The sequence below is a fragment of the Serinus canaria genome, chromosome 25 (genome assembly GCF_022539315.1).
Source record: "Serinus canaria isolate serCan28SL12 chromosome 25, serCan2020, whole genome shotgun sequence".
Lineage (NCBI taxonomy): Eukaryota > Metazoa > Chordata > Aves > Passeriformes > Fringillidae > Serinus > Serinus canaria.
In genome coordinates this window covers 5,425,453-5,437,055 of record NC_066338.1, presented here as the reverse complement: position 1 = coordinate 5,437,055, position 11,603 = coordinate 5,425,453, and the positions used below count along the sequence as shown (strand labels likewise).

At 51.5% G+C, this 11,603-nt stretch overlaps 2 protein-coding genes and 1 pseudogene across 2 annotated transcripts in view; 2 read left to right on the top strand and 1 right to left on the bottom strand.

Moving 5' to 3' along the window:
- Positions 1-11,603, bottom strand: part of LOC115485198 (uncharacterized) — a 2,106,330-nt gene that overhangs the window by 1,031,424 nt on the left and 1,063,303 nt on the right.
- The window catches only part of LOC103825013 (zinc finger protein 208-like), a 742,626-nt pseudogene that overhangs the window by 698,786 nt on the left and 32,237 nt on the right, over positions 1-11,603 (top strand).
- LOC127060521 (olfactory receptor 14J1-like) lies at positions 9,156-10,112 on the top strand. Its single transcript, XM_050984202.1, has one exon. The coding sequence runs from the start codon at positions 9,180-9,182 to the stop codon at positions 10,110-10,112; it is 933 nt and encodes a 310-aa protein (XP_050840159.1). The 5' UTR covers positions 9,156-9,179.

Sequence of the window (11,603 nt, the reverse complement as noted above, 5' to 3'; positions counted from 1 at the left end):
CTGATCTTGGACAATTCCTGGGATGGGGAATCCACTTCTCTGGAAAAACAGTTGCAGTTTTTTGCCACTCTCATACTTGGAAAATATTTCCTCCTTCTACCATATGTAAATCTACCCCCATTCAGTTTAAAGATATTGCCCCTTGTTCTCTCACTGCAAGATTTGGGAGAAAATAACTTTGATCACTATTTTCCCACTTTCACAGATCTTGGAAGGAAACCAAATATCTCCCAAGATGGGATTTGGAGGCCTCATCACAGAACCAGCAGGGAGAGGCTGAGGGCTCTGGGGTCAGGAGTGTGGAGACTGAGGACAGAACAGGAGTAGCCTGGGAGGGATTGAAGGGTGGTTCCAGAGAGGTTGGAGTTTTTCTTCATTGTATAAAACAGCCAGAGAAAGAAATAATGGCACCAAATGCCCCTGGTGAGGCCCAGACTGGGCACCAGGAGAAAGGAATTTCCCTGCCAGGGCAGGGCTGTGGTGCAGCACGTCCCCAGAAGGAGCCTGGAGCAGCCCAAGGCTTTGTGTGGGCAGGCAGAGGCAGGCAGGAGGCAGAGCTGTCAGCAAAGGAAGGGGCCAGCCAGCTGGGGCAGCCGGGGGATGAGCACAGCCTGCAGGGACAGAGGCCAGGGCAGGGACACCGTAGGACAGCCTGGGCTGCACAGGGCACAGGGATGGGCAGCAGCTGCAGGGCCCTGACAGCCAACTTGGGCAGCACTTTGGCCATGGCTGCTGGCCCTGGGCCTGAGGCCACGAGGGGACAAGTGACCCTGGCAGCCCTGGGGCCTCATTGCCTCCTTGTCCCTGCTCAGCAGCCTGGCAGGGGCTGCCCCATGGTGCTGCCCTTGGCATTGTCCATCCCCACATCCCAGTGCCCATCCCGGGAAGAGCCCTGAGCACTGAGGGAGGGACAGGATCTGCCTTGCCAGGGGCTGGGGCTCAGGCCTGGGCCCTTTGCATTCCTGAAACACATGCAGGTGTGCTCAGCACCAGAGACACCTTTGCCTTGTTTGTCCCCACCTTTCATCACTGCCTCCAGGGTTCTGCTGTACCTGGAACCTGGGGACACTTTCACAGGAGTTGTGTCTCTCAGCTGGACCCAAGTAAAGTTAAAGAGAGTTTGAACTTTGAATCTGATTTTGAGTTCTTGAGAAGTTCTTTGAGCACACTCAGAGGGACTGGGTCTGATGCAAAGAGCACCAAAGCCCCAGAGGGTCATTCAAGTCCTTGTGCTGTGTCTGTGCTGCTGAGCTGGGTCGGGCTCCTGGCCCAGAGGCAGCTCCTGGCAAGGGCAGCGCTGCAGAGAGACAGCTCTGGGCAGGAGCAGCTCCTGGGCACAGCCCAGCAGGGCTGGGGCACTGCCAGGGCACCTCAGGGACACCAGCAGGGCACAGACAGAGCTCCCAGGGGCTCAGCACTGGCAGGGATGTCCCAGAGGGGGCTGTGTCACAGCAGCACCTCTGTGGCTGTGTCATGGAGCCACAGAGCTGCTGTGATGTCTGTTGGGAAGGTTGAAAGTTTGACAAGAAACTCTCAGATATGTATGCCTAGCAGAAAGATTTTTAAATATAGGATCTGAAGAAAGAATAGAGATGGAAGCAAGTTTTGCTATAGTAGAAAAGAATTGCTGAGGCAGTCTTACTGGATAACTAAGAAGACAAATGGTATGTCAGTTAGAATGGGTTTTTAAGGCTGAGAGTAAAGGATAAACCCAACTTAAACAAGATGTTTTTACCAAGCAGAAAGATACCACTGGTAAACAAGACTGCCAATGTTTCAAGTAGAAAAAAGGTCTCAGAATTTTCCACTGCAACAAAGGTGAAAAACAACTTCTAGCTTAAACTGTAATGTACTAACTTTTAGTGATCGAAGAATTATAACATGAATATGGTAAATTTTATAATTATGAAAGGCTATAAGTAAAAGTTAAGTTATAGAGAGGTTGTTCTGCATTAAAATGCTCAGCAAAGAAAAGTATATAATGCATTGTTAACAAAACTAAAGGGTCTCCAGGCTTGTCTGCCACTGGAGCTGACAGCTGTAGGCACAGGCTCTGTCACCGATGACCCTGGACTGCTGTTATATCTTGGAAGGAATAAACTGCATTTTGAAGAGCCACCTGGAGGCCTGCATTTCTCATTCTGGCTCTTACTCAATGGAACCTCATGAAACCATGGGTCAGTTGTGACAATGCAGGTCCAAGGACACCACGGTGACACTGCGGAACCTCATGGAACCAAGGGCCCATTGTGACACTGTGGTGTCTCATGGAATCAAGGAGACCATTGTGAAACTCAGGGGCCCCAAGAAACAAAGGGTCCATGGTGGCCTTGTGCAGCCCAAATTGTCATGGAGGAGCCATTGTGACACAGAGAGGGCACATGGAATCGAGGGGCCATGGTGACACATCAGGGCTTTGTGGAACCATGAAGCCATTGTGACATTGCAAGGTCCCATGGGTGCACGGGGCCATTGTGACACTGCAGAAGCAAGGGGAACATTGTGACACTGCAGGGCCTCATGGAATCAAGGAGACCATTGTGAAACTCAGGGGCCCCAAGAAACAAAGGGTCCATGGTGGCCTTGTGCAGCCCAAATTGTCATGGAGGAGCCACTGTGACACAGCGAGGGTGCATGGAGCTGAGGGGCCATAGTGACACATCAGGGCTTTGTGGAACCATGAAGCCATTATGACATTGCAAGGTCCCATGGGTGCACGGAGCCATTGTGACACTGCAGAAGCAAGGGGTACATTGTGACACTGCAGGGCCTCATGGAGCCAAGGAGACCATTGTGACACTGTGGTGTCCCACAAAACCAAGGGAACATGGAACAGGTCTGGCTGGCTGGGCCTCCTGGGGACCACCTGGCAGGTTCGGCTGACCTTGTCATGTCGAGGGCTGCTTCTCATCTGCCCCTGAAGCACTGGGGCTCTGGGCTTTCCTTCCTGTGGGAGAGAACTGTCCTTCTCCTCCAGAGGCCCATGGCCAGAATTGGGATTCCTCCTCCAAATTTCCTTATATGCAAAGATTGTTCCCAGATGCAATCAGCTAGGAGAGACAGATCTGGCTGCCTTGGCCACCCAGGGGCCACCTCTCGTCTTCATTTGAAATACTGGGACCATGTGCTTTTCTTTCTTAGGGAAAAAAAACCATCTATCTCGACCAGGCACCCATGGCCAAAACTGGGAATCTGTCTCCAGAATTCCCTATATCCAAGGAGAGCTCCCAGACAAAAGCTGCCAGGACTGACAAGTCTGGCTGGCCTTGGTTTCCTGAGGGCTGGCACTCATCTGCCTCTGAAACACTGGGGCTCTGTGCTTTCCTTCCTAATGAAGAGAACTCTTCTTCCTGTCCAGGTGCCCATGGCCAAAATGGAGATTGCACCTCCAAAATGCCCAATGTCCAAGGATAGGCCCTAGATGAAAGGTGCCAGGAGAGACAGGTCTGGCTGCCTTGGCCTAAGGGTGGCCACCTCTCCTCTTCTTCCAGAACACCTGGACTTTGTGATTTTCTTTCCTATAGGAAAGAACCATCCATCATGACCAGGTGCCCATGGCCAAAAGTGGGATTCCATATCTGAAATTCTGTACATCCAAGGATTGCTCCCAAGTGAAAGCTGCCAGGAAAGAAAAGTCTGGCTGCCCTTGGCCTCCTGGGGGCTGCCTCTCACCTGCTTTCCCAACACTGGGGCACGGTGTTGCTCCTGGAGCACTGAGGCCCCATGCTTTCCTTGCTATGGAAAAGAGCCATCAGTCTTTTAAGATGGCCATTGCCAAAATTGGTTCTCTCCCTAAAACATTTCCTATATGCCAGAGTATCGCACAGAACAAAACCTGCCAGCTCTGGCTGGCCTTGGCCCCTGGTCACCTCTCATCTGGCCCTGAAACACTGGGGCTCTGTTCCTTCTTTCCTATGGAAAAGAACCAGCTTTCATGTCCAAGGGCAATGGCCAAAACTAGAATTTGGCCTCCCAAATTCCATAAATCCAAGGATTGCTCCCAGACAAAACTAGCCAAGACAGGTCAGGCTGGCCCTGTCCTTTGGTGATTTTCTTAGACTATGAGCTGAATGCTTTCATTTGGAACACCTTGGGAGGGCCCAGAGATCTCCCAAGATGGGATTTTGAGGTTTTGGCCATATGACCACTATATAAAGACAAAGGTGCTCTGTGCTGTTGTGGTGGTTTTGCCACACAGAAGTGATGTCCTAAGAGAAGCTGCCAGCAGTTTCCTCCGTGTCTGACAAAAAAAACCCAATCAGTAATTAGCTTTGAGGATTGACAATCGGTGAAACCACTAAGGAAATTGAACATGGATCTGTCATGATCCATGTTAAAGACGAAAAAGCCTGGAAGAGTTGTCACTGTCATACTTTCAGGAAAAATCCCTTCACCAGGATCTCTTTTCCTGAGAAGCTGAGAAGCCTCAGAGAAAAAGGGAAACAAAATTATCTCACTTGCTTCTCCTGTGTTTTGCTGCTTTGGAATGTGGTTGGAGATTGTTTATCCAACATGTGAATTGTTTTGATTTAATGACCAATCACAGTCAGGCTGTGTCAGACTATGAGGAGGGAGTCTGGAGTTCTTAATTAGTGTCCTGTTAAGCCTTCTGTAAGTATCCCTCCTCCATTCTTTATAATATTTTTCATATGATTGATATAATGTAATGTAATGTAATGTAATGTAATGTGATGTGATGTGATGTGATGTGATGTGATGTGATGTGATGTGATGTAATATAATATAATATAATATAATATAATATAATATAATATAATATAATATAATGTAATGTAATGTAATGTAATGTAATGTAATGTAATGTAATGTAATGTAATAATAAATTAGTCTTCCAAAAGCATGGAGTCAGATTCATTCTTTCCTCCTCCATCTGGGGACCCCAAAAATACCAGAAAGGGTCTCTTTCCCTTCTGGCTGGCACAGAGGTACCAAGGCTGACCCAGCCCCGTCTCAGCCAGGGCAGCCCAGGCGGCTCCTGCCGTGGGGCCGGGCCCCTTCCCAGGGACCCCGCCAGGCCCCATCGGCTGCCGGGCAGGGCAGGGGAGGCCGCGGGGCCGAGGCCGGGCCGGGCCATGGCTGCAGTTCCAACATCTGGGCACTGCTGAGCCCTGCCCCGCCGCCAGCCCGGGCCGAGCCAGGATCCGCCGGGCCCCAGGAGCAGCCCCGGGCCGGGCCGGCTCAGCCAAGGTTCTGCCACCGCTGGGGTTCACCCACAACCCCCGGGCAGGGGGAGGAGAAGCCATCGGCCCCGGCCGTGCTGCTGCTGTGTTCTGACCTGGCTGCTGAGATCCTGGCCCTGCCCCAGCGCGGCCCATCCTGACACAGCCCCAGGGCAGCCGCTGCAGAAACCTCCATGGTAAAACAGCTCCGGCCGCAAGGACTGAGCCTGGCCGGGGTCACGGAACCATCTGCAGGCCCTGGGTGAGATATGAACTCTGTCAGTGCTTCCATCCTCCCTCGAGTGAGAGAAAAGGACAAAGTGCAGGCACATAGAGGAGCAACGTGAAGACACCGAGGTCCGTGAAGAGGAAGTTGAGTTGCAGATGGGAGGGATGAGGAGATGCCTTATCAGGGGGTTAAATCCTCTTGTAAAACTATGGAGAAGGATGTAATTGATACATCAGATTGTCTTTTTCCCTATAAAGCATTGAAAAGTATGGGGAGATGACTTGTTCAGCAAAGGCCTCAATACTAAAGTAAGCAAATGTTGAAGTAGCTGTGACGCCATGAGAAATTTGAACAGAGAAGGAGAGAAGAATGATGAGACCATGTTCCTCAAAGGGAGAAGAAAACCTCTGTTCTCAGAGATGATGATTTCAGAAAGAGATGAAGAGAACCTTTGCACTTGAACATCTCATTTTTAAACTACTACCCCATAAGTTGACATGGCCCATAAACACTGTGGGAACGGCTGTGAAGAATTAGAGGGACTTCATGATGGCAGATTTTTCTGGGTGGCTGCTATTCATGGAAATTAAAATCCACGAGAGAACTGTTTTCTTATGGAGAAGTCTCCATAATATTAACAAGAAGAACCTCTCCCCATTAGAGATCACAAGAAAGACTATTCAAGAGATACTAAACTGAAAGGAAATTTTAGGTTCTGTCTCTTTACATTGTCAGTAAGAAAGAAAAGCTTCTATGCTGAGGAGAAGTGCTCTAAAAGTTTTCTGATTCTTATGACTCTTTCTTTTAGTTACTATTAATAAACAATTCTTTACACTATTTTTAAGTTTTGAGACTACATTGCCTTTCTCCTAATCCTATCTCAGAGCAGGAAATGACAAAGAACATTTTAGTGAATGCACTGGTAAGTAGCCAACACTGAACCCACCACACTAATTGATGCATTGGCCAAGAGATGTCAAAATTGCGAACCAAAACCATTACAGAAACATTCCTGATGAACTGCATGAGAGCAGAGAGAAAAACAAGGCAGAGCCATGGTTTTTCAGGACTTGTTTGATCCTAAGGAGCCTCACTGTGCATTTGGAGCTGAGCCCTGGAACCTCAGGGCCTGAGAGGAGATTGCACAAACCTTTTCAGGAGCCAAAGTCAGAAGAAAACTCCAAAGTGTCTCAAAGCATGAATGGGTCCTACTAAGGTCCATCCCCTACACAGGTCCCTCATGGACTCCTTGGGGGAGAGAACTTGAAGCCAGGATGGCCCAAGAGCCTCTCGGAAACACAGTGTAGAAAGGAAAATCTAAAGTACCTTAAAAACTTTGAGTATCTCAAAGTATTAATGACCCCACTGAGTATCAGTACAAAGCTCTCAAGGGACTCGTTAAAGCAGATAATTGGGGCCATGATTGCACAAACCTCTCACAAAGTCTGTATCCAAAGGGAAACACCAAGTACTTTAAAATAACTACAGTACCTTGAAGCATTAATGAGCCCCACTGAGTGTTGTTACTGACAAAGCCTCTCCAGGGACTAATTACAGCAGATAATTGGAGGCCATGATTGCACAAACCTCTCAGTAACTCCAAGGCAAAAGCCAAACCCAAAGTTCTTTGAAAAAAATCTGTGAGGATGAAGGAGCCCCCAGGGCCATTGCTGAGCAAGGCTCCCCAGGGCCTCCTTCCAGCAGATCCTTGAGGCCATTGGGATGTGGGCTAGGGGGGATGCTGAGGGCAGGACAAGGGGCTGACAGTGCCCAGCCTGGCTGGGGCTGTGCCAGGAGGCCCCAGTGCCTCAGGACAAGGTGTCTCCTCCCAGCCCTTGGTGGCACAGACCCTGCTGTGCCCCAGGGCACCAAGACTCAGCTTCTCTTTGTCCCCACCTGTCATCACTGCCTGCAGTTCTCTGCTCTGCTTGGGGCCTGGGGACACTTTCTCAGTTGTGTCCCTCAGTGGGACCCATTAAAAGTGAAAGAAACTTTGGAGTTGGATTCTGACTTGGAGTTCTGGAGAGGTTTCTTCAGCTCCCTCTCAGGAACTGATGTGCAGGGCCTGAGCACAAAGCCCCAGAGGCTCATTAAAGTCCTTGTGCTGTGTCTGTGCAGCTGCTGAGCTGGGCTGGGCTGCTGGCCCAGAGGGTGATCTTGGTAACCAAGAAGAGCTTGAAAAGCACATTTCTCTTGATGAGCAGCTCTTCTGCCAGCCCAGCAGGGCTGGGGCACTGCCTGCAGCCACCCCAGGCACAGCACAGAGGCACAGAGAGCTTCAATCAGTCAGGGCTGGGAAGGTGCTGAGAAGTGCCTGGGGCACAATCACTGCCAGCCCTTGGCACAGGAACCTCTGGCTGCAGGACAATGCAGCTGCAGCTCCTGGAGTGATCTCCTAAAGCTGGAAAATCCCAATGCCTACGGACTCTGTGAGTACATTCTCTGATTATTTCTGGTGCAGGGGAGGTGAAATGCTCGTGGAGCTCTGACATGCTGAGGGGTTCTGATCAGTCATAAAATATTTCCAAAGGAAGGATTAAAAAAAAAAAGCAGAAATTTCCTAAGACTTTGTATTCATTTTCCTTGTAATGGGGAATGACAAGGAGGGGGGGATAAATATTAGAGGTTGATTATGAGTTTTGACAAGTGCCTGAGACATCCAAACTGTTAGTTTTAGTGACCTATATGTTCACAGGAGATCCCTAATGTGCTTTCAGCCACTCTGCCCATGGACAGCACCAGCATCACCTTTGCTGGGGCCATCAGGCTCAGTCTGAGCTGTCCTTTTTCCAAGCTGCAAACAGAACCTGCCCCCATCCAGTGCTGGGCAAACAGGCAGGGTTCTGTCAGGCCAAGGAGAGTGCACAGAGATTTGGGGTCCGTGAGTGCTGGCAGGGAGAGATCAGGCACAGGGAAATGCCTGCAGGAGGAAAATCTCCAGGAAGCAGAGAGAAGATCAGGGAATGAGAGAAAAGAATGAACTCAGATGCTCTGCAGCCCCAGGCCCAGTTCCCTCTGCAGGGCACAGGGCTGGGAGCAGCTTCCCGGCCCTGGGGGCTCTGGCAGGGGGCACAGCTGGCTCAGGGTGATGCTGTCCCCAGTGCCCAGCTCTGGGCAATGCTGTCAGTGCAGCCAGGGAAGGAGCTGCATCTCCCTTCATCCAATGCCATCATAAAAACACTTAAGTCTCTCTGAGATTTCAGTCTAGGCTGGGAGCTTCAATCCTGGGTGCAAACTTGTCCAAGAGCATCTCTGAGTTATAAGATTGATGGGGAAAGGCAGAGGGGTTCTGTCACTGAAAATGCTGTTTGGTTGGTGAAATGATCAAAGTGAGTCCTTGGCTACAAATGTGGAGCTGGGCTGTGGTGGATCCATCTGCTCTCAGCAGTAGCTGGTGACATTTTAGAGGAAGCTGGGGAAGGTGATCACCCTCCACCTGAGAAAGGTTAAATCCCAGAGAAACTTTGAACAGGTCAGAATGACAGACCATCTCCCCTCAGTGTCCACTCATCACTTTGCCTCACAGAACTTGCTCTATTATCATTGAGTGCAGCAGAAATGATGAGGGTTTCTGATATGGAAGAATATCAAGAGAGATATGGGGGGAGGTTAAAAAGAAAACCTCAGAATTCAAAAACACTAAAGACTGTGTCTGTGTTTTCTGGGGGAGGGTGTGTGGGAAATGGCTTTGATTTTGGTTACAGGTTATCTCCTCTAACTCTTCACTGAATTCTTCTCCATTAACAGGTCCCCATGTGCAGCCCCAGCAAATGTCCAACAGCAGCTCCATCAGCCACTTCCTCCTGCTGGCATTGGCAGACAGGCGGCAGCTGCAGCTCCTGCACTTCTGCCTCTTGCTGGCCATCTCCCTGGCTGCCCTCCTGGGCAACGGCCTCATCATCAGCGCCGTAGCCTGCGGCCACCACCTGCACACGCCCATGTTCTTCTTCCTGCTCAACCTGGCCCTCGCTGACCTGGGCTCCATCTGCACCACTGTCCCCAAAGCCATGCACAATTCCCTCTGGGACACCAGGACCATCTCCTACACAGGATGTGCTGCACAGCTCTTTTTCTTCCTTTTCTTCATTGCATCAGAGTTTTCCCTCCTGACCGTCATGTGCTACGACCGCTACCTGTCCATCTGCAAACCCCTGCACTACGGGACTCTCCTGGGACACAGAGCTTGTGCCCACATGGCAGCAGCTGCCTGGGCCAGTGCCTTTCTCCATGCTCTGCTGCACACAGCCAATACATTTTCCCTGCCTCTGTGCCATGGCAATGCCCTGGGCCAGTTCTTCTGTGAAATCCCACAGATCTTCAAGCTCTCCTGCTCCAAATCCTACCTCAGGGAACTTGGGCTTCTTGCTATTAGTGCCTGTTTCACCCTTGGCTGTTTTGTGTTCATTGTTTTCTCCTATGTGCAGATCTTCAGGGTTGTGCTGAGGATCCCCTCTGAGCAGGGACGGCACAAAGCCTTTTCCACCTGCCTCCCTCACTTGGCTGTGGTCACCCTGTTCCTCAGCGCTGTTATGTTTGCCTACCTGAAGCCCCCCTCCATCTCCTCCCCATCCCTGGATCTGGCCCTGTCAGTTCCGTACTCGGTGGTGCCTCCAGCCCTGAACCCCCTCATCTACAGCCTGAGGAACCAGGAGCTCAAGGCTGCGGTGTGGAGACTGATGACTGCATGGTTCCAGAAGCATTAAACTGCTGGCCAATTTCTGCAATTCACGTGTAATAAAAGTCATCCTTGATACTTATTGATTTCATTTCTGAGGATCTTTATCTTTGTTATACTTTTTAAATATTATTCACAGAAGAATGTCATTGTCTGTGCCATTTCTCATTTTGTTTCTCTCCACCTTCCCTGTGGCCACAGACTGTGTCAATGAGGGGCTGTGCTCTTCATGGCTTCAAAGGAACTAAAGGATCTCCCATCAAAGTTTTCTCCAGAGATGCCCTTTAGTTGCCTTCACTGGAGCTGCAGCAGCAATGTCTGTGTGCAGAGCTGGGGCAGATCAGTGCTGGCACAGCAGCTGTGCACAGCAGCAGCAGCACTTGGTGTTGCCAGTGCTGCTCCCGTGGCCCTGCCTCGCTGCCCTGGTGGCCCTGGTGTTGCTGTAGGGTCTGAGTGCTCTCGGGGCTGGGCACAGCCCTGGGGGTGGCAGTGCCAGGGCTGCAGCAGGGACAGGCCATGGGCACTGCTGGGGCAGCGCTGACACCTCAGGCCAGGCCCTGGGGGCTCCAGGCTCCTTGCCCAGGCTCTCTCAAGAACACACCCAGGCCAATGCTCAGCACAGAAAACCCCCGTGAACAGCCCCAGGGTGGCTGTGGGCAGGCTGGGGGCAAACAGCATGGCTGGGGCTCTGCAAGGGCTCTGGGGGAGATGGGAAGGAGCAGCAGAGCAGGGGCTGATCCATCCCCAGTGTGCTGGACAGCCCAGGGCAGCGTCCCAGAGCATCCTCATGGAGCTGCTAACAACATCCCCCCTCTGCAGCCCTGGCCTCTCCCCCAGCTCACACAGGCGCCCCATCCTTGCAGGCACAGACACGGCAGCACTGGCTCAGGAGCCCCTGTTTGCATTGCACAGAGCAGGGGGAGCACCCCCATGCTGTTGGTGTGGGGACATGAACCTGAGGGAGCACAAATGCCATCAGCCCCTGGGGCCAGCAAAGGCTGGGGAACACCAGGGAATCCACTCAGCTTTGTCCTGGCCTCTGCAGTCAGCCAGAAAGTTTGTTCCAATGAGCTGGGAGTTTCCTGTCCCTCTGCAGATGCTGTTGCTCAGAGCCAGGGCTGCCTGGCAGCCACCCCCAAACTGCCCTCAGCATTTCCTTGGCTTCATCTTTGCTTTCTCTTTGCTAGTGGAAATATCTTTGTCTTGCCCATTGCTGTTCCCTCCCCTGCCAACAGCCCATCCCTGTTTGCCCTTTCCTCTCTGGCCCCACTCCCCATTGCAGTTCCTGCCTTGGCACCCTGGGAACGTCCCTTGGGGAGCAGGATCATCCCAAAAGTGCTGCAGGAATTGTCTGCAGGCTCCTGCAGTGCCTCCTGCTGCTCCCTTGCCAGAGGCACCACAGGCCAGGGGGGCACATCTGGGCTGCTGTGTCTGCCTCTGAGGCTCCCTGTTCTGGGCAATGAGGAGGAGCTGCAGAGGCTCTGCAGGACTGACAGGATGGGCTTTGGGGCTGGCAGGA

Coding starts and splice junctions, on each gene's coding strand:
- LOC127060521 (XM_050984202.1), top strand. CDS start 9,180: ATGTCCAACAGCAGCTCCATCAGCCACTTCCTCCTGCTGGCATTGGCA.